At 48.0% G+C, this 21,090-nt stretch overlaps 1 protein-coding gene and 1 pseudogene across 1 annotated transcript; both read right to left on the bottom strand.

Annotated features, from left to right (window-relative positions):
• Window positions 1-939: 939 nt before the first annotated feature.
• LOC122099022 lies at window positions 940-8,918 on the bottom strand (annotated as a pseudogene).
• On the bottom strand, window positions 8,393-20,473 carry Unc119b (unc-119 lipid binding chaperone B). Its single transcript, XM_042669587.1, has 5 exons — window positions 20,182-20,473; window positions 16,423-16,536; window positions 12,184-12,292; window positions 11,908-12,080; window positions 8,393-10,242 (listed from the first exon to the last, which is right to left on the bottom strand). The coding sequence occupies exons 1-5, from the start codon at window positions 20,423-20,425 to the stop codon at window positions 10,130-10,132; spliced, it is 753 nt and encodes a 250-aa protein (XP_042525521.1). The 5' UTR covers window positions 20,426-20,473; the 3' UTR covers window positions 8,393-10,129.
• Window positions 20,474-21,090: the final 617 nt, after the last annotated feature.

Raw genomic sequence — 21,090 nt, forward strand, 5'->3', positions numbered from 1 at the left:
GGAGCTAAAGGGATAGACTTTCAGAAAGGGATTGTGACTTGTTAGGTGTTGTCCTGTACAATTCAGTCCTGAGTTCCCTTTCTTCCTTCAGCTCCAATGGAAAGGCTGGAAACACATCGCTGTGGTGCTCGCCTGGAGCAGGTGCCATTCCGCCTGAACATGCCTGGAGAGACAATGGTTCCTGCCTCTGCTGCGACCTCCAACAAGCTCCACAGACTTCTTTAATTTTTTTCATATTGGAAATGATATTTAATATTTTTTCTATATTTTTTTGCTTCTCACCAAGCTTATTAAATTGATTTTCTCAAAACTTGATCATATAGGTTCTGAGTACTCTTCATTTCTGCATTGGGTACTGATGTTTGGTGGGAGTTCAAGAATGTGACAGTGACACTAATTTGTGGATCTTGTCTGTACTCTGAGCTATTCAGAGGCCAGAGGCCTTGGAGGATTGATGCTCAAAGAGAAACAGCACACACATAAGTCCTTTCTCCAATACTGCCCCCACACAGGAGGGATTGAGGGAGGAACTCCAGCAGTACATGGTTGAACCTATTAAGCACAGCTAACTGCAAGGTCCTGAGTTCTAAACACTAAGACAAGGACAAGGTGACTCCATGAGTAGCAACCAATTAACAGTGTATCTCAAAAAAGACCTGAGATGCTTTCAGATCAGAAAGGAAGCCTTGAACTCTCCTCCTAGTTTAGGGGTGATGTGTTCTCTTTGGGTTTTCTTTTGTACAAGTCCTAGAGCTGACATTCAGGGCCTGCACACTCTCCTTGAGCTTTTTGTTTGCTTTGTACCAAATCCCTTTATTTGACGAAATGGTACAAGTTGAAAGAACTTAGGAGGTTTTGTAAAATGTATAGAAAAGGTAATAATAATCGCCAACATGCATGCACTGCCTTTGTGACCGGAAGTCATGTGTGGCTTGGGGGTCAGCTCAAGGCTTCTCTCTCATCACTTTCTCCCAGAGGGAGCTTGTCAAAGAGACATTCTGCCATGCCAGATTGGGGCTTCCTCCTGTGCAAGTTGTTGCCATGGTCACCCAGTTCTTTGATGGACGTCACCTGCTCACTCAGGTAATGAGTCTCAATGAAGTCCCACAAGTGGGGATCATTTTTGTCAGTGGCCAGTTCGTGCAGTTCCAGCAGTGACTGATTCACACTCTCTCCCAGTGAGGTGCACACTCCGTCAATTTCAGCCCGCTTTCCCCGACATCACACTCTGGTTTCTAGATCTCCTACAGGAAGATGCGGCCACCTCTCTGGTTCTGCAGCTTCATCCGTTTCTCTGCATGTTCTCTCTCTCATGAGACTAGCAAAAAAGTACTTGGCAAAGTTCTTCAGAGCCACACCATCTCGGCCAAAGTCCCAAGACATGGGCAGGTAGACATAGGCGGGGTAGAGCTCCAGATGGATCTGGTGGTTGATGGTGGCCTCTGAGTCCTGGTAGCAGTTCAGGCACACCTGGCGGGAGACTGCAGTCCTCAGGGCAGCAGTTAAGAGAGATGGAGTAGCAATGGGTTAGCACTGGGCTGACCACAGAGGCCTCGGGGCAGGTTGACACGGTGAAGAGGTGGCACAAGGTTGGTGGCTTGGAGCAGGTGACCCAGAATTGTGGTCCAGCACCTGGTTCCCCTCAAGCACTGTTGAAGCAGAAAACCCCAGCAGCTCTCAGCAGGGATCCTCTGGCCTCCTTGAGGGTTTTTTGGCTTTTTTCTCTAGGCTACTTCTCTACCATGCAAGCCATGGCTCCACTTCTGGCTTTACTGGTGTTTACTTCAAGAAAACAGTCTCACACCCTGGCTGGCATAGAACTAATATCCTCAGATCTTAGCCTCCTGACTTGCTAAAATTACAAGTGTAAGATACCAGCACTCAGCAATCTTTCTCTTTTTTTTTTTTTTTTTAGAAGGATAAAGAAACTTCTAGGTAGAGAAAACAGCTGTCCTAACTCGGCCTGGAAGTGTGCAATAGTTGGTAAACTCCAGTAACAGGAACAGAGACCTACGCATGTTCACAGCTCAGGCATGTTACTCACCTACATCCTTTCTGTTAACCATCTTTACAGAAGAGAGAACTCAAGATTGAGTTCCAGAAATTAACAGTGCTAGGGTCAATCCACTACCTCATGACTGATAGAAGAACACATTACAGACAGGGTGCTGGCCACTCACACCTGTAAATCCCACTACTTGGGATGCTAGAGTCTGAGGGTGGAGGTTCAAAGGCAGGCCAAGCAGAAAAGTTTGAGACACTCATATCCGCATTTATTCTGCAGAAAGACCAGAGGTGGGGTTATGGCTCAAATGACTAGTGCTAGTCATGAGCCACTAAATCCAAGAGAAAGCACAAGACCCTAAGTTCAAGCCCAACTCCTGGCACAAACCAAAGGAAAATACTATGCCACAAAGCTGCTGCCTCAGCCCCCTTCTAAGTGTTTCCACCAAGGGTCTCAGAAAGTTGGCCAACATGGAGGAGCTATTTCACCAAGAGACATACTCAGAGGATACAAGAGAAACTCTTCAGAAAGACAAAGAAGCTGATCGACTCCACTTCCAAAATACTTGAGCTGATTCAAAACTTTGGCAAAGTAGCAGGGTAGAAAAGCAATGGCTTTTCTGTATGCCAACAAGGAGAAGAGTTTGGATGAAATCAGGAAAGCTACTCCTTTTGTAATGGCCCCACAAAAAATAAAATTCCTAGGAGGTAACTAAGAAGTGAATGACCTCTACAATGGAAACTTTACACATCTGAAAAAGGAAATCAAAGCAGAAATCAGGATGTGGAACAACCTCCCATCCTACTGGATTGGGAGGATTAACATGGTGAAAATGGCAATACTTCCAAAGGCTAGGCACATATTCGATGTGATACCTATCAATAACCCAACCTAATTTTTCATGGAAATAGAACTAGTCCAAGAAATTATATGGAACAATAAAAGACCCTGAATAGCATAAACAATCCTTAGCAGCAAGAACAGCGCTGGAGGAATACCAGTACCAAATTTCTGGGCTGGGAAGGTGGCTTAGTGGTAGAGTACTTGCCTTGCATGCATGAGGCCCTGGGTTCGATTCCTCAGCGCCACATAAGAAAAAAGCCGGAAGTGGCGCTGTGGCTCAAGTGGTAGAGTGCTAGCCTTGAGCTGAAGAGCTGAGGGACAGCACCCAGACCCAGAGTTCAGGCCCCACGACCAGACCCCCCCCCAAAAAAAAAAAAAAAACAAAAAACCAGTACCAAATTTCTAACTCTACTACAAAGCCATAGTAATCTGGCACAAGAACAGACCTGAGGACCAATGGAATAGCAACAAAGACCCAGAAATGAGCATGCAGACCCATAGCCACCTAATCTTTGATAAGGGAGCCAAAAAATAGAATATAAGAAAGACAGCCTCTCCAGTAAATGGTGCTGGCAAAATTGGTTAATCACTCTGCAGAAAACTAAATCTAGAGACTTATATATCCCCTACACCAGAATCAACTCCAAATGGATCCAAGCCCTCAACGTCAAAGCAGACACCCTGAAAACATTAGAGGAAGCAATAGGAGAAACTCTAGGGCTCCTTGGCATGGGCCAAAATTTTCTTAATAGAGACCCAGAAGCACAACAAATCAAAGAAAGGTTGGAAAAATGGGATTGCATGAAACTGCAGAGCTTCTGCATGGCAAAGGACATAGCTAGCAAGATCAACAGAAAGCCCACCGACTGGGAGAAAAATCTTCACTGCCATACAATGGACAAGGGTCTCACATCTAAAATATACTTAGAACTCAAAAACCTAAATCCCCCCACAACAAATCCTCAAAGGAACAACTGCCTGCTTATCAAATTGGATAAAGTCTTAAAGAGAAACTTCTCTGAAGAGGACATAAGAATGGCCAATAGACACATGAAGAAATGCTCAACTTCTGTAGCCATAAAAGAAATGCAAATCAAAACAACATTAAGATTCTACCTCACTCCAGTTTGACTGACTATGCTCAAGAAATCTAGTAACAACAGATGCTGGACAGGTTGTGGCCAACAGGAAATCCTACTGCATTGTTGGTGGGAGTGTAAACTTGTTCAACCACTTGGGAAAGCAATATGGAGGTTCCTCAAAAGACTCCACATAGCACTTCCATATGACCCAGCAACCCCTCTTTGGGGCATTTACCCAAACAAGGATCACATACAAGGCCATACTAAAGGTACCAGCACAACTATGTTATCACAGCATTATTCACCATAGTTAAGCTATGGAACCAACCCAGATGCCCAGGTGTTAAGGGGCAGGTCTATCATACTGAAAGGCTTTCCCCCTGAAGTCTGAGAGAGCTTAGCCTATCTGATGACACTGGATCCTCAAAGGACACCTGCTGCGAGGCAAGTGTTGTGCCACCCTTGGTTTAGGGAAACAGAGGCAGCCTCCTGAAGCCCCATTCAGAGGGTCCTAGCCCAGCCAGGTCCAGCTATCCTGCACGTCATGGACTCTTACCTGGGCTTTGACCCAGACCAGGTCTGATCAGCCCTGTCTGGCTCCAAGATAAGTTACCGAATTCTAAAGTAGCAGCAAGACCTGGGCCAAGACCTGTCGGGCCTGGTGAGGCATGCACTTCCTTGGCCTCCACCTTGCCACTCACCTGCATGCCAGACCTGCCAAACACTGCACTTAAAGAAAGCCAGTGCTCCTGTGTGTCACAGGACTGCAGTCTTGCCTGCTGAGCACCAGCAGGAGGGTGGTGGCAGGAAAGGCAGGAAGTCTCTGTGCCTACCCTACCTCTTCTGGAGACTCCGCATTACCAAAACAGGAGAAGACTGAGAGAAGCAGCAGTAGCAGTGGAGGCAGCAACGCTGACAGCGGCGGCAGCAGCAGCAGCAGCAGCAAATACAATCCCTATGGCCAACACAGTGAAAAGACTAGCCGGGTCCCTGAGCAGAGGAGGCAGGTGGGAGGCAGGTGGGCAGCAGGCTCGACTCTCTCCAACTTATATTATGCAATATCTGGACGTCGAGATATTTGGAGGCCAGAGTCCTTGGAGGATTGATGCTCAAAGAGAAACAGCACACACACACAAGTCCTTTCTCCTATACTGTCCGCACACAGGACGGATAGAGCTCCAGTTAAGCACAGCCAACTGCAAGGTCCTAGTTCTAAACACTTGAAGAACGATGCTCTGGTTTATTTCGCTCGGCCCGGGCCCGGCGCGGCCCCCCGGCTGGCGGCGCTCGCGCAGCTCTTCCCCCTTGTCGTCCCGCCGCCGGCGCTCCGCCAGGGGCGAGCGGCGGCCCCCGCGCCCGGGTCCGTGCGGGTCTGCGGGTCCCCGGCGCCCCGCGCCCGCGCCCCCCGGGGCGGCCAGGCGGCTCGGAGCCCAGGTGGCGGCGGTGATGGCGCGGTCGAGACCCACCACCCCGGCGGCCCTCCACCTGCGGCGGGCGGAGCCTCCCCGCCTCCCGGGCGCGCGCGGGCGGCCTTTCCCCGGCCCGCTCCCAGCCCTCCTTCCCTTTCCTCTTCCCCTCCCGCCCTGCACACTGGCGGCCGGGAGGCGAGCGATCCGGCGGGCGCGGGCCGGCCTCGCCTCCCCATAAGCTTTTTTTTTTTTCGGTCGTGGGGCTTGAACTCTGGGCCTGGGCGCTGTCCCTCAGCTCTTCAGCTCAAGGCTAGCACTCTACCACTTGAGCCACAGCGCCACTTCCGGCTTTTCTTTTCTGCTTATGTGGTGCTGAGGAATCGAACCCAGGACCTCATGCATGCAAGGCAAGCGCTCTACCACTGAGCCACCTTCCCCCCCCCCCCCCCCCCCCCCCCCCCCCCCGCCCCCAAGCTTTGTTGTAGTATGGTTGTACTCTACCACTTGAGCCACAGCTCCACGTCTGGCTTTTTTGTATTTAAGTTGGACATTCCACCTTGGGCTGGCTTTGAACTACAATCCTCAGATGTCAGCCTCCTGAGTAGCTAAGATTACAGGCATGAATCATTAGCACCTGGTTGGTCCCATTGTTGCGTATCTTAGGTAAGTATACCTACCTTTGAAACAAATCATGTAAATATTCAACTCTTAAAAGCCCTCTGGCAAACAAAAATATTAAACATGCAAGGCACTGGTGGCTAATGCCTGTAATCCCAGTTATTCATTCAGGACGCTGAGATCTGATGACTGTAGTTCAAAGCCAGCCAAAGGAACAAAGTCCCTAAGACTCTTACCTCCAATTAATCACCAGAAAAAAACAAAGTGAAGCTGTGGTTCAAAGTTGTAGCACAGGGGCTGGGGGTTTAGCCCAGCAGAAGGGGGCCCACCCGGCGCATGCAAGGCCCTGGGTTCGGTCCTCAGCCCTGGGGAAAAAAAAAAAAAAGCTACAAAGTGGTAGCACAGCCAGGCTCTGGTGGCTCATGCCTGTCATCAAAGCCCACTCAAGGAGAAAAGCTGTGAGACTCTTATCTCCAATAAACCACCAGAAAACCAGAAGTGGCGCTGTGGCTCAAGTGGTAGAGCTCTAGCCTTGAGCTGAAGAGCTGAGGGACAGCGTCCAGGCTCAGAGTTTAAGCCCCATGACCAACAAAAACAAACAAAGCATTTGGCTTGAATGAAAGAGCTCAGGGACAACACCCAGCACAAAGTTCATGTCCCATGACTGATCCTTACCCCACGCCCCAAAGAATTAAATGTAAAGCATAACACTGATCCCAAATCACCTTAGAAACCCAGCTTAGCTCAATCACCATAAAGGCTATGTAATGGACAAGAGAAGAGACTCTGGGGTCCCACCCTGCCCTACCCCCTAAATTCCAACAATTTGATTGGCCCAATCAGAAGACAGGGTAGACATATTGTGAAAATCATTTATTACTGTCTCTTGTGACAAAATAACATTTTACTCAAATAAAGTCACATAGGTTACTTTGGACACAAAGACAACACAAACTGGAATGTGAATCTTGGGAAGATGGAAGATCAGGTCATTGATGTTTCTTCTATTTATAAAAAATAGATTTACAGGGAAAAATAGACTTTCACAACCTCAATGACTTTACATGATCCTTTGTAAAAGCAAGGGTGGATCCACCTGCACTCAATGGCCCAGGCTAGGGAATGTGTGTAACAGGATGCTCAGTGAGGTCCCACACCTGGTGCAGTGGCACCCTTTGTCCCAGGCCCAGGCCCAAACCTCACTGATGTCATGGTGACAATGGCCACCAGATGGAAGTGACTTTATGGAGGAGAAAAGAAAAGTACTGAGGGAGCCTGCCAAAACAACAAGAGCCATTCAGGCAGGCCTCTTCCAGCTTACACATTAGACACGGCATTATTAGATCCAGTCCAGAAACAGGTTCCAGTCTACGGTCAGCCCAGGACATCTGCAAATCAGTACCCAGGCACTGGAAATCAGATGCCCAAGTCTAAGGAATCTTAGGAAGCGCCTGCCCTGAAGAATGCTTTCTCTAGCAACAGCTCTGAGCTAACACAGGACAACTGACTTCAGCTCCAAACTCTGTGTAGCCGTTATTTCCTATGTCTACAGTTTAAAACACAGAGTGAAACCAGGAGCATCTTTGGAGAAGCTGGTAGGGCAGTGGAGCCCAAAGGCTATACAGGAAAGGAGAGGACCTCTCCAGATTTCAAGGCAAAGGGGCAGTGGAGGGTGGTGGGCCTGCTGGCTGCTGGAACGAAGCTCCAGAAGCACAACTCTGCTATTGGTCCACTCCAGCAGCCAGCATGTGTTTTCCCTGTCATGTGACCCACAAGATAACTGCTATCAACAGTTATCTTGACAACATGGCCCCTCCTGATTTAACTTCTGATTGGTTTGGTTACTTTCAGAGAAAGTATCATTTAATTTAGGCACAAAAGCCTGAATTTCAAAATCATCCCAGCCAACACCCAGTGGCAAAAAATGCTTCTCAAGATTTCCCAAGGGCTGGGAATGTGGCATAGTGGTAGAGGGCCTGCCTAGCATGCGTGAAGCCCTGTGTTTGATTCCTCGGTACCACATACACAGAAAAAAGATGGAAGTGGTGCTGTGGCTCAAGTGGTAGAATGCTAGCCTTGAGCAAAAGAAGCTCAGGGACAGTGCCCAGGCCCTGAGTCCAAGCCCCAGGACTGGCAAAAAAGGAAAAAAAAAAAAAATTCCCAAGCAGCTAGACACAGGACACCAGAGCCCAGACAAAGAACTCTGGGCCTTCGGCAGCAGGAATAGCAAATTCCCATGTTGCTGGGCATGATGGACTTGAAATGGTCTTGGTGAAGACAAAGGCAAGCTCACAGGGAAGGAGTAGAGTACCACTCACAGTGCCAGGGTGCAAACTCCTCCATCCTAGCAAAAGTCAACACTGTGAGTAGACAGTCCACTCATGTATACCTCATGGATTTCAAGACACACACTGCCAAGCAGAGCTCTGGGAAGATATGGAAAACACACTCTAGGTAGTATTTTATATATCAAATTACAGAAAGTCCCAACTGAGCTTCTGCCGCAGAGAAGAGAGCTTGCAAAGGGAGAACACAAATCCCATTAGAAGAGCCAGAAGTGATGTCTGTCTGCAGGCAAGGAGGAATGATGGAACTGTGGCCTTGCCCAGCAGCAAGCAGACAGATGGAATCACATGTAAGGCACCGGGGTTAGAGCTGACTCCAGTTCTGAGCTTCACCAGACTGCTGATAAAGTGGCAAAAGGATGCTTCTCTTTTCTCCCTCATGCTGCCAGCATGTGGCAGCTCTGATTCTCTGGCCAGACAGAGCACTAAGCCCTAGAAGAATGCAGAGGAGCGTTGGGACAAAGTGTCAGCTTAGCCTCCCTGGCCCCACAGGGTTTTTCCCTAAGTATGTTAGGGCACAGCCCTGGTACTGAGATGCCTCACTGTGACTAACCTCAGATCTGCTCCCTACCCGCAGACAATTTTCAATCAGGACTTTGGTCACATGGAGGGTCATGACATCTGGGCTCAGCACCTAAAGCCATCCACATGGATAACCTAGGGAGCAGAGAAGGGGAGAATCTGTCCAGTGAGGATCTGAGGACACACGTAGTCCACAGGAAATACCAGAAGCTGTTCCGAGAACATACGGTTCTAACAGGCCTCTCCTAACACCTCAAACAACTGCCCACAGCACGAAGGGTTACTTAGATCTGACCTACCAGATGGTTCTAGAGACTACTTCAGTTAGAAAGGGAAATCCCTATCCAAAGCCAAAGCTCCAGGCTCTGCTCTGTACCAAATATTACATCTCTTTACAACAGATGGTTTGCAACTGTATTTCAACCAATGTGAGCCAGATTAACCCAAGAAGGCAATTAATACTATTATAAATTCTAAATACACTTCACAGGTGCTGGGACCCGCCACTGACATCTTGTAAAGACTCCCCAAAAGCAGCCTGAAAACATAAAAAATCCAAAATATAAGAGGCCTGCTCTGGTCTCAAGCGACAGTAGGTTCCATGATCAAAACTGACACATTCTACTTCAGGGGATGTTCTAAAATCAAGACCTGAGAAGCAGAGCAGAGCAAGCTCGTTATGTCCTCTGGAGTGAAAGTAGAAGGCACTGCCAGGCTAAAACCTCAGCCTGGCTGAGGATCCTGTGAAGTCACACACATCGGTCACCTCTGCACAAAACAGGCTTTTCAGTTTGCCAGCATCTCCTGGTGCCTCAGCTCTTGCACTACCTTCTCTCCAGCTGCATTCAAGTTTCTTCCGGGTGTCTGAGACGATATGCAGGCTGAGGGCAGGCCCCAGTGACGGCAACACTGGAAGCAAGTGGAGGAAGTACACAGAAGAGGGCCAGCCAGAGACTTTACCAGCAGCAGCTTTGTCTAGAGACAGCTTGTCAGGATAACCAGCAGGCAACTAGAACTACAGGGAAACAAAACTTTTCTCTTCTTACCCGGATTCCAGGAGCCTTACTCTAATCCTTTACTATAATAGCTCTGTGATCTAAGGGGCAGGGGGAAAAGGGAAGAGAAATCCTGGGGAAGAAACAGTGCTGCTTGGCACTTTCTTGGAGCACAGAAAACTGTCACCCTGGCTATAGCTTCCTGGACCAGTCTCCAACGGGTGTTGACAAAACAGTAGCTGCAATTCCCTTCTTGTGCTAGGACCACATGGCCACAGTAAAGTGCGACCCCTGTCTACTCCCTCAACAGTTACTGGCCTCCATTATAGGCATAATCGGCCTTGTTGTGCATAATCAGCTTGTTGTCAACAAAGTAGAAGCTGTCAGAACGGGTCTCATAAGGATTTTCAATCATCAGACGAACTGCAAGTCAAGGGGGAAAAAAATAAAAAGCAAGTTAGGTATGTGTTCCAGCTAGATAGGAAAAACAATACTCCTTCCAAATTTCACAGGTCAGGACTTCTGGAAATTGTGACTATCCTCTGCCAGAATAATGAGGTCAGGGGGTAGGAAGGTGGCTAGAGCGCTTGCCTTGCATGCATGAGGCCCTAGGTTTGATTCCTCAGCACCACATAAGCAGAAAAAGCTAGAAGTGGTGCTGTGGCTCAAGTGGTAGAGTGCTAGACTTGAGCTGGAGAGCTGAGGTACAGTGCACAGGTCCAGAGTTCAGGCCTCACGACAAAAAAAAAAAGAGGGCTGACTGCCTTGGGATCTAATTTTAAGTGTTCCATTTATCCATATCTCCTTTACTGTACTAGAGTAAGAGAACTAGCAGTCACTACTTTCATCAGTTAACTGCTTATGCCATCTTGACTCCTCAAAAAAATGCTCTGAGCTCACCACTGATCTTAAAAAGTGATGCTGATTTTTCAAGTTCCTTCAGTCCATCCTGGCCAAAGCTACTTGGTTTACATTCAGATAGACTATTAACCTCCAAACTTTTTTTTTTTTTTTTTGGTCGGTCATGGGGCTTGAACTCAGGGCCTGGGCACTGTCCCTCAGCTCTTCAGCTCAAGGCAAGCGCTCTACCCCTTGAGCCACAGCGCCACTTCCAGTTTTCTTGTGGCTTATTGGAGATAAGAGTCTCACGGACTTTCCTGCCTGGCCTGGCTTTGAACCTTGATCCTCATATCTCAGCCTCCTGAGTAGCTAGGATTATAGGCGTGAGCCACTGGCACCCAGCATAACCTCCAAACTCTTTCAGCTTATTTAGCTTCATGGGTAAATTTTTCTTACAAGTATCTACATGGTCAGGCCAACTGGGAGGTGAGGCTTGAGCTGGAAGCAGATGCTATTATTAAGACCATCCCACACCAGGCAGTGCTCACTTCACCTGGAACATGCCATCTTTAAGGACTTGGGATTCATAGAAAACTGGCCAGTGGATGGGGACCCTTCCCTACAACACAAACAATGGCCACTGTTCACATTTGCATCAATGTTCTGAAGAGCTAGCTAGACTCAAGTCCCAGGAACTGATGATCCCACTCTTTCTCTCTGGCTCTCCTAGCTGCAAAGCAGTCTCTTCCTTCTGGAGCTCTCCCAGTTCTGCCTGCATGAACTGTGCTACTCCTCTTAAGATGCTTCCACCATCTCCCTCCTCCTGCTCCCAGGCCTGCAAGAGCCCTTGGTTCCTGCTTCATTTTTTCTAATGGGTTATCTCACCAACCCTGTATCCAGCTAGGAATGAGATTTGGTCCACAGCCCTTTAAGTCTATGCAGTCTAGTAGTCTATAAAGTTTTTCATCTGAGTCTATGGAAGAAAGCGAAGGTCAACAACCAGGCTACAAAGGAAGACCTAACAGTGGAGAGATTTTTGGCTGAGGCCCAGGGATGGTCCCTGGCCTCCTGGACCTTTCTCAGGCACTCCCTTTCCTTCGCTGCTCCATAGAGGAGCTGTAGGTCAGGTAACTGAGAATACAACATGCTACTACTACCCTCTTTAAAGTCAGGCACTGACCAGATGGGTTTTGAGGTTTATTCCTTCCAGCCTCAGAAACTACAACGTATAAGTTAGGAGATACGTACTGACATCCTCAGACAGCTGTGGAAATTCATAGATATGTTCACAAGTGTTCCTACTGCTGGGGATACAGAACCCGAAGTCAAAGTCAAAGTTTTTCAGCAAGCGTTCCCGGAAATAGTGTCGCTCAATCATCCGGAAATTTGACACAGGTTTGTCTCCCACTGTGAACTCCACCCTGCAAAATACATCTCTGTGAGCTTGATTCTGTCTCCCTCCTTCTACAACCAACCCCTGTGATCAAGCAGAACTTTGTCCTCTCAGGAAATAATGGTACTCACGTGGCACCAACTGTCCGGAGGCGGAGAAATGCTGGTGTGAACTGATAGCGGACGAAACGCCCCGCGCTGATATCCACCTCTGCACCCTCCTCTTCATCTTCCTCTTGGTCTGAAAGAAGACACAGAACTTTCAGCAAACCATTTGGGTACCATCAGTCCACAAAGCATGATGAGAGCACAGCCCTTATTTACTGTGCACCTGCATCATGCCGGGCTCTGTGCCAATGGTGCAGACTCCTCGTGGCAGTCCATTTCACAGAGGAAACTTCAGTTCAGAGAGGTTAAGCAACATGCTTCAAGTCCCGAAATAATACATAAAGTGTGGGGCCATCTGACTGGAAGCCTACTCAAGCATAAGTTACCATGGTATACCACTGCATCCCATTTAGGGGCTTGGGAATATCCTAAAGAACCCTGAACACGGGGCTGGAAAGATGGCTCAATGGTAGAGCGCTTGCCTTGCATGCACGAGGCCCTGGGTTCAATTCCTCAGCACCACATAAGCAAAAAGAAAAAAGCCAGAAGTGGCGCTGTGGTTCAAGTGGTAGAGCGCTAGCCTTGAGCTGAAGATCAGCACCCAGGCCCAGAGTTCGGGCCCCACAACCGGACCCAAAAAAAAAAAAAGGAACCTGAATACAACTAGGTAGCAGGCCTCTGACACAGTCTATATCATAGACGACGTCTGCTGTTGATGATGTTGAAGTGCTAGACACTAACCAAAAATTCCTTCAAATAAGCATACACATTTCTGACAGGCAACAAACAACTGGACATAATTGTGTAACTTCAACTGAAGTTGCTGATATACAAGCCCTGAGACTGTGCTTGTTTGCACTGGTGTCTACCCTGGCTATTCCAGGCCCAGCCTTCTGACCACCTGGAAAAGCATGGAACAGATGTGCAACAAACCAACATGCAGATCCACAAGGTTTATGCAGGGCTCTGGTCTAGTTTATTGTTAAACTCAGAGGGTTAAAGTTGTGGAACATAGTAGAGAATGGTGATGAAGTGGGAGGTAGTGCTCCAGTGTTCAGGACGGGTACTTCTCCAGGATGAAGCCGAACACGGGTGCTTTTAGCATCCAGCACCTCAGCCTGTATGATGTTACATCTGCAACATCCTAGCCTTACAGAAGTTCATACTCAGAGGCTGAGTGCTTTGGCTCCACCAATGTGATCCAAATTCACCAGGACAAGTGCTTCAAGAAGGCAGTAACATGTTAGGATATGAGTGAACCAAGATCCTCAACTGTGGAGACTGGGGAGGATAAAAACCCAGAAACTTTACAGCATCTGTAGCTGACTTGAGGTGGCAGAGTTTGTACTGTGATATCTAACTGAAATCCACACACCTCTAGCAGACTTGGGGTCTTGGACTGCCCTAGGTACTGGGATGTGCACCTTAGAATTGGGACCACCAAAGACCCAGGAAGCTAAATGACCCTGACCAAACCGCCCAATACAAGGTAAGTATTCAAAAACCAGGTGTGATGGCTCACACCTATAATCCTAGCTACTCAGGAGGCTGAGATCTGAGGATCTCAGTTCAAAGCCAGCCTGGGTAGGAAAGTCCATGAGACTCTTATCTCTAACAAACCACTAGAAAACTGGAAGTGGCGCTGTGGCTTAAGCGGTAGAGCCCTTGCCTTGAGCTGAAGAGCGCAGGGACAGTGCCCAGGCCCAGAGTTCAAGCCCCACGACCGACCCCGCCCCCCCCAAAAAAAAGATAACCATCCACAAGTTTAAGCTTTTAGGTGCTTTGGTCTGTACTGGACATGTTAGCATAAATACAGGGTGGAGGTTTGTCCTGGGATTAGCCTTGGCTTTGGAATTGACTTAAGCTGAGACTTGCTCAGGAAAGTTGTTTTTATTTTGCTCTTTTTTAGTCCTGGGGCCTGAACCTACAGCTTCACTCAAGTGGGGTATTCTACCACTGAGCCATATCCCCCAGTTCAGGAAAGTTGTTAGGATAATAATACCTACATTACCAAATATTCAGGCTAAATGAGTAGAAATCAAATGAGAAAAACTTTACCAAAAAAATATTTTTTTTACAATTACAGACAACCATGGCTGATATGGAGAACATCTGTGCTGGTATTCTAGTAACTAACACCAGAGGGCGCTAAATCTCCAGTAATGTGGCACAAAAACTTGTGGTCAGACAGAAATGAATGACACTGCAACTGCATCACAAGCACAGGAAGTGGCTACTCAAGGCTAATTTAAAGAACCCCAAGTAGATGAGTTCATGATTCTGTTCTTCCAGATAATGTTGGATATTAAATCCAAAGTAGTGTTTTTAATGGCAGAGTACAGTGGTGCAGGATATGGAAGACATGGAGGTAGAAAGTATGAAGGCAGAGTATGGCAGGTGGCAGGTGCTATGTCTGATGATAAAGGTGGCAAGAAGCAGGTCTGAAGCAGCCAAGAAACAGGCCAAGGAGACAAAAATGGAAGATGTGATCTTCAAACAGAAATGAGCAGCAGAGGAAAGTCAGGGCTGTAGAGAAAAGTCCCCTGTTCACAATTGGTATGGAAAAAAAATCTGGCAAGCCATGCAGGTGACTCACCCCTATCATCCTAGCTACTCAGGAGGCTGAGATACCAGGATCAAAGTTCGAAGCTAGCCTGGGTAGTTAAGTCCATAAAACTCATCTCAAATTAACTACCAAAACAGCCAGAAGTGCAGCAGTAGTTCAAGTGGTAGAACACTAACCTTCAGCACAAATGCTCAGAGACAGCGCCTAAGACCCTGAATTCAAGCCCTAGGACTAGAACACATACACAAAAATCTGGAATATTCCTTATGACTAAGAGGATGGTAATCTTTGATTCTTGCTCTAATTGAAACATTTGGATTCCCTGCCATATCTTTGATCACCTAAAGGGAGGAGAAAATGTTGTCTGAAATCCTGGAGAAAAAAAAAAAAGGAACACTAAGATCTGAGGATCACAGTTCAAAGCCAGCCTAGGTAGAACGGTCTATAAGATGTTTGTGTTCAATTAATCACAAAAAAGCTGGAAGTGGAGCTGTGGCTCAAGTATCTGAGCATCTTGAGCAAAAAAGCTTAGGGAGAATGCAAGGGCCTGAGTTGAAGCCCCACCACCAGCACACAAAATAATCCAAGCCAAACATGATAGGATATGTTTTACTCTCAGTGTTCAGGAGGCTGAGGCAGGAGAATGAGCTTGAGGCCAATCTTGGTTACACAGTAAGATTTATTTATTTATTTTTTGGTCGTGGGGCTTGAACTCTGGGTTTGGGCACTGTCCCCATGCTCCTCAGCTCAAGGCGAGCACTCTACCACTTGAGCCACAGTGCCACTTCCGGTTTTCTAATAGTTTATTGGAGATAAGAGTCTGAGTTTCCTGCCTGGGCTGGCTTTGAACCGACATCCTCAGATCTCAGCCTCCTGAGTAGTTACAATTACAGGCGTGAGCCACCAGTGCCCGGCAGTAAGATTTTTGTCTAAAAATAAAATTTTGTGGTATACACATGCATACATGCATGCATGTGCACACACGCGCACACACAACCTCCAAACCAGGACTTATGGGAAACCCAACGTACTGTTGAGAAATGAATAAGATGGATGAAAAAGCTCACTATCCCCTTCCCGAGGATCAAGGCTTAATGAATGTTCCTCACTATAACTTAATTTCCAGGATTTCTTTCCTGAGGCACTATGCTACAATAAAACAGTCTTAGGGAAAGTATCACTTGGAAATTGTGGATCTCAGCTTCTTCTTCATAAAATGGACATCATAACTCCTCAGAGGCTTGAGAATTACACAGGTGATGTGCAAGGAAGATGCACAGTGACCAGCACAGAGTAGACATCTTGTTTTTGTTGTTTTGTTTTGTTTTTGTTGGTCGTGGGCCTGAACTCTGGGCCTGGGCGCTGTCCTCAGCTCTTCAGCTCAAGGCTAGCGCTCTACCACTTGAGCCACAGTGCCACTTCCAGCTTTTTCTCTTATGTGGTGCTGAGGAATTGAACCCAGGGCCTCATGCATGCAAGACAAGCAGTCTACCACTGAGCCACCTTCCCAGCTCCAACATAAGCCTCTTAACATAGCTTCAAACTAGCTCAGTTGACTGGCCAGGTCACAGTGGTCATGGATATGGTCACAGAAGTAGGACACAGTGAAATCCAAAAACCGGGATGAAATGGCAAATACTTGACTTTTCAATATTTCGCTCACACTGTCAAGTGAGCCCTTTAACATTGAGACTTACCTGAAATGCAAGGTTTGGCAATCTCAAAAAGCACTGTTCCTGTCTCCAAATCTCGAATTTTGAAACGAGTAAAGTCAATACTGTACACGTTGTCTTCAGGTTTACATAAATAATCTGAAAATGAGAAAGAAAATCATTAATATCTCAAAATTATCACTTCTCAAGTGGCTTTTTTTTTTTTGGGGGGGGGGGGGGGTCCGGTCATGGGGCCTGAACTCTGGGCCTGGGCACTGCCCCTCAGTTCTTCAGCTCAAGGCTAATGCTCTACCACCTGAGCCATAGCGCCACTTCTGGCTTTTTTCTTTTTGCTTATGTGGTGCTGAGGAATTGAACCCAAGGCCTCAGGCATGCAAGGCAAGCACTCTACCACTGAGCCACCTTCTCAGCTTTTTTGTTTTTGCTTTTTTGTTTTTTGTTGTTGTTTGGTGCAAGTCCTAGGGCTTGAGCTCAGGACCTGGGCACTGTCCCTAAGCTTTCTTGCTCAAGGCTAGTGCTCTACTTTCTAGCTTTTTTGATGTTTTTAAGTGGAGACAGTCTCATGAACTTATCTTGGCAGGCTGGCTTTGAGCCATGATCCTGAGATCTCAGCCTCCTGAATAGCTAGGTGGCCTGAGCCACCAGCAACCTGGCTAATTTTCAAGTTCTGAAGAAAAGTGGGTATTTTTCCTTTAATTTCAGACTTCCCCACCAAATACTATAGGCAAAAATTATAAGGACACTATAAAAGATCTAAGAAAAAGGCTGGTGACTCACACCTGTAATCCTAGCTGAGGCTGAGATCTGAGGATCAGGATTCAAAGCCAGTTTGGGCAAGAAAGTCCATGAGACGCTTATCTTGAATAAACCAGAAAACTGAAGTGGCGCTGTGGCTCGAGTGCTGGCCTTGAGCTGAAGAGCTCAGAGACAGTGTCCAGGCCGAGTTCAAGCCCCATGACCAACCAAAAACCAAACCAAAACAAAAAGGACTACCTTTGAATGACAGATTAGCAGAAAACATTCAGAAAAAGGGGATGTCTTAGAAAACACAACTTCATCATTATCGGTGTGGATATAACAAGATTTTTTTTTTTTTAAGAAGTCCATTTTATTTATTTTTTGTTGGTCATGGGGCTTGAACTCTGGGTCTAGATGTTATCCCTCAGCTCTTCAGCTTAAGGCTAGTGCTCTACCACTTGAGCCACAGCACCACTTCTGGTTTTCTTGTGGTTTATTGAAGACAAGTCTCACAGACTTTCCTGCCCAGACTGGCTTTGAACCGCAATCCTCAGATCTCAGCCTCCTGAGTAGCTAGGATTACAGGTGTGAGCCATGGTGCCAGCTAAGAAATCTATTTTTAAACAAATATACTACTCAAGCACTGGTGGCTCATGTCTGTAATACTAGCTACTCAGGAGGCTGAGATCTGAGGATTGAGGTTCAAAGCCAGCCCAGACAGGAAGATCTATGAGACTTATCTCCAATTAACCCTTAGAAAACTAGAAGTGGAGCTGTAGCTCAAAGTGGTAGCATAGTAGCCTTGAGCACAAAAGCTCAGTGACAGCACAGAGGCCCCAAGTTCAAGGCCAGGACTGGCAGGCACCCATACATGCATACATACACACACATACTAATCTAACAGAAAATATAATGCTTGTTTGTTGATTAGATGAAAAAACAGATCAGTGAACTTTTCTGTAAAGGGTCAGGTTATAAATAATTTAGGCTTTGTGGCCACATGATCTCTATCAAACTACCCAACTCTCACTGTTGCCCAAAGCCTACATGAACAAATGAGCAAAAGAGTGGGACTGTTGCCAGTAAAATAACTATGGACATTGAACTATGAAGTTTACACAATAAGCACCTGTCAAAGAGACTCTAAAATGTTCAACCACTTAAAAATGTGAAAACCATTCTTAGTTTGAAAGCTACACAAAATCACACAATGTGGCATTCATACAGGCAACAAGATCAAAAGAAGAGCCTAGGAGCTAATATAGTACCACCATAGGAAATGTTATATTGCTTTCTACAATGACAGTATCCTTTTGACTTTTGTCTTAGGTTGCTTCCTTGTATTAACTGTTCCATGTTTCACAAGCTATGTCTAGTAAAATGGCAAACTTGAATGCTCCTGATTGTTCTGTAATTGTAAAACAGGCTGACACTGGCTCTGCAACTGTGGAGAGTACTCAATAACTTGCAGAACAAAACAGAGAGGACGTTAAGAAGACTAACAAAATCCAGAGGTAATATATCTCAGACATGGGGCTTTGCAGGAACAGCACCACTCCCAAGCTCCCAAGTGAGACCTCAGGGCCCTCTGCTAATGGGCTGGGCATTAGGAGGTCTTAATTCACCCCTGGTATAAGGAGCAAGGAGAATAAGTATGAGGTTAGAGGTCAAGTGCTGGACATTCTTTGCTTTCAAAGCCTAAATGAAGCTCAAGTACCCATGGCTCATATCTGTAATCTTAGCTACTTAGGAGGTTGAGATCTGAGGATCATAGTTTGAAGCTAGCATGGGTAGGAAAATCCATGAGACTCTTATTCTCCAATTAACCACCAAAAAGCCAGAAATGGAGCTGTGGCTCAAGTGGTAGAGTGCTAGCCTTGAGCAAAAAAGCTCAGGGACAGTGTCCAGGTCCTGAGTTCAATCCTCAGGATTAACACCAATAAACAAACAAACCTAGAAGTGGAAATGTGGCTCAAGTGGTAGAGTAGCTAACCTTAAATAAAAAAGCTCTGGGATGGACAGATGGATGGATGAACAGACGGGGACACGGACACACACACACGGACACACACACACACACACACACACACACACACAAAAAGCTTGAACAAATGAAACCAGAAGCTGCAGAGGCTGCTTTTGACTGAAATAGATGTACTTCAATGGAACTGAAGACTCCCTACAGATGCAAAGGACTGTCTCCACCTAAACAGTGATCAGGGATGGAAAATAAGATTATCAGTATATCCCAAACAAATTAAGACTAATTTAGAAGTCTGGGAATCCCTCTGGCACAGGCTAAACCAAGACCCACATTCCCCAAACTCCAGCCACCTGACATACACCTGAGCAGCCCTGAGCTGAGTAAAGCATTCAGCAGACACCCTGGCATTCTTCACGCAGGCAGCGTTAGAAGTCTACAGGGTAGGAGGGGTTGGCAGGACAAGCCAGGCCTAAGCAGGTGACTGCAAACTCCTGAGGGAAAACAGCAAGAGAGTGAGTGTCAAATCAGGGCTTGGCTTAGGAGGAAGCAGAAAGGGGTCAACACGGAGTGCACAATACATTTCCTCTCACCCTTCCTTGCATCAAGGAAAAGTTAGAATTCTTGCCTTTTATGCAAGAACTGCATTTCTGAGACCCTGACACAACTCTTCGTTCACTAGGAAAGAATGTCAAGAGCGAAATTCACGTGCTCTGTGAGGTTTTGTACACGCGCTGAAACTTTACCCACAATTTTCTCTTAGTTTTAAGACTGGTTCCAAGCGGCCCAGCCAAGCGGTTTGAAGCAGGACGAGCCCACCTGGCACACAAAGGCGCCACACGGGACCCGAAGGCGGAAGGGGCCCGAGCGGGCGGGGAGGGCCGGGCGCGGGGCGAGGCGGAGACGGCAGGTAAGGAGGCCGCGGCCCGGCGGCGGGCGGCGGGGAGCCGGGCTGGGCGGGAACCGCGGGCGGCGGGGGCGGGGCGGGGCGGGGTGCGGGGGGGCCCTGGCTGGCGGGGAGGCTCCGGCCCGCGCGGGGGGCGGCGCGGCCGCCTGGCACTCACTCTCGGTGACCCGGCCGAGGCGGAGGACGTGCTCGGGCCGGATGGCGTCCAGCGCCAGCAGCTCCTGCTCCGTGACCGCGGTCCCGCTGCCGTCGTCCGCCGCGGGATGGGGCGCCGGCCGTCGCGCCTTCAGCCGGTTCAGGACGCCGCCGCCCGTCTTCTTTTTATCCTCCTTGCCAGTCACCAGCCCCCCGGGCCCCGCCGCCGATCCTGCGGCCGCAGTCTTCGGGTTCGACCCGTTCATCGCTCCGCCGCCAAGATGGCCGCCGCCTCCACAGCGCCGTAACTATGGAGAGCGGGGGCGTGGCCTGGCCAGGGGCGTGGCCTGGCCTAGGGGCGGGGCCTGGACCGGGGGCGGGGCCTGCGGCGAGCCGAGCGCCGGTTTTCCCCACCCTCCGTGCTGTCAGGTGTGGGCCAGGGCAGCCGGGTGGGGGTGGAGGCCTTTAATTTCTTCCTGCCTCCTCCACCCAGCGAGCAAGGTCACACCCAGGTATTTAAACTGCGGATCAGGCATCTGGAGAAAATGTTCATTAATATCTTTGACCTAGAACGCCAGTTGAAACAGTGTTTACAATGCAAAGGCAGCTTCAAGATAAGCTTTGCCATGAGCTGGCCACCCCCAAGACCAGGCCTTGGCCTAGACACTTGGCTTGGACTGTAGAAAATAAAACGCTGGAAGCCGGGCGCTGGTGGCTCACGCCTGTCATCCTAGCTACTCAGGAGGCTGAGATCTGAGGATCACGGTTCAAAGCCAGCCCAGGCAGGAGAGACCGTGAGACTCCTATCCCCAATAAACCACCAGAAAACCGGAAGTGGCGCTGTAGCTCAAGTGGTAGAGCGCTCGCCTTGAGCTGAAGAGCTGAGGGAAGCGCTCAGGCCCAGAGTTCAAGCCCCACGACCGACAAAAAA

Source organism: Dipodomys spectabilis, unplaced genomic scaffold (assembly GCF_019054845.1).
Source record: "Dipodomys spectabilis isolate Male_0828 unplaced genomic scaffold, ASM1905484v1 ptg000499l, whole genome shotgun sequence".
NCBI lineage: Eukaryota > Metazoa > Chordata > Mammalia > Rodentia > Heteromyidae > Dipodomys > Dipodomys spectabilis.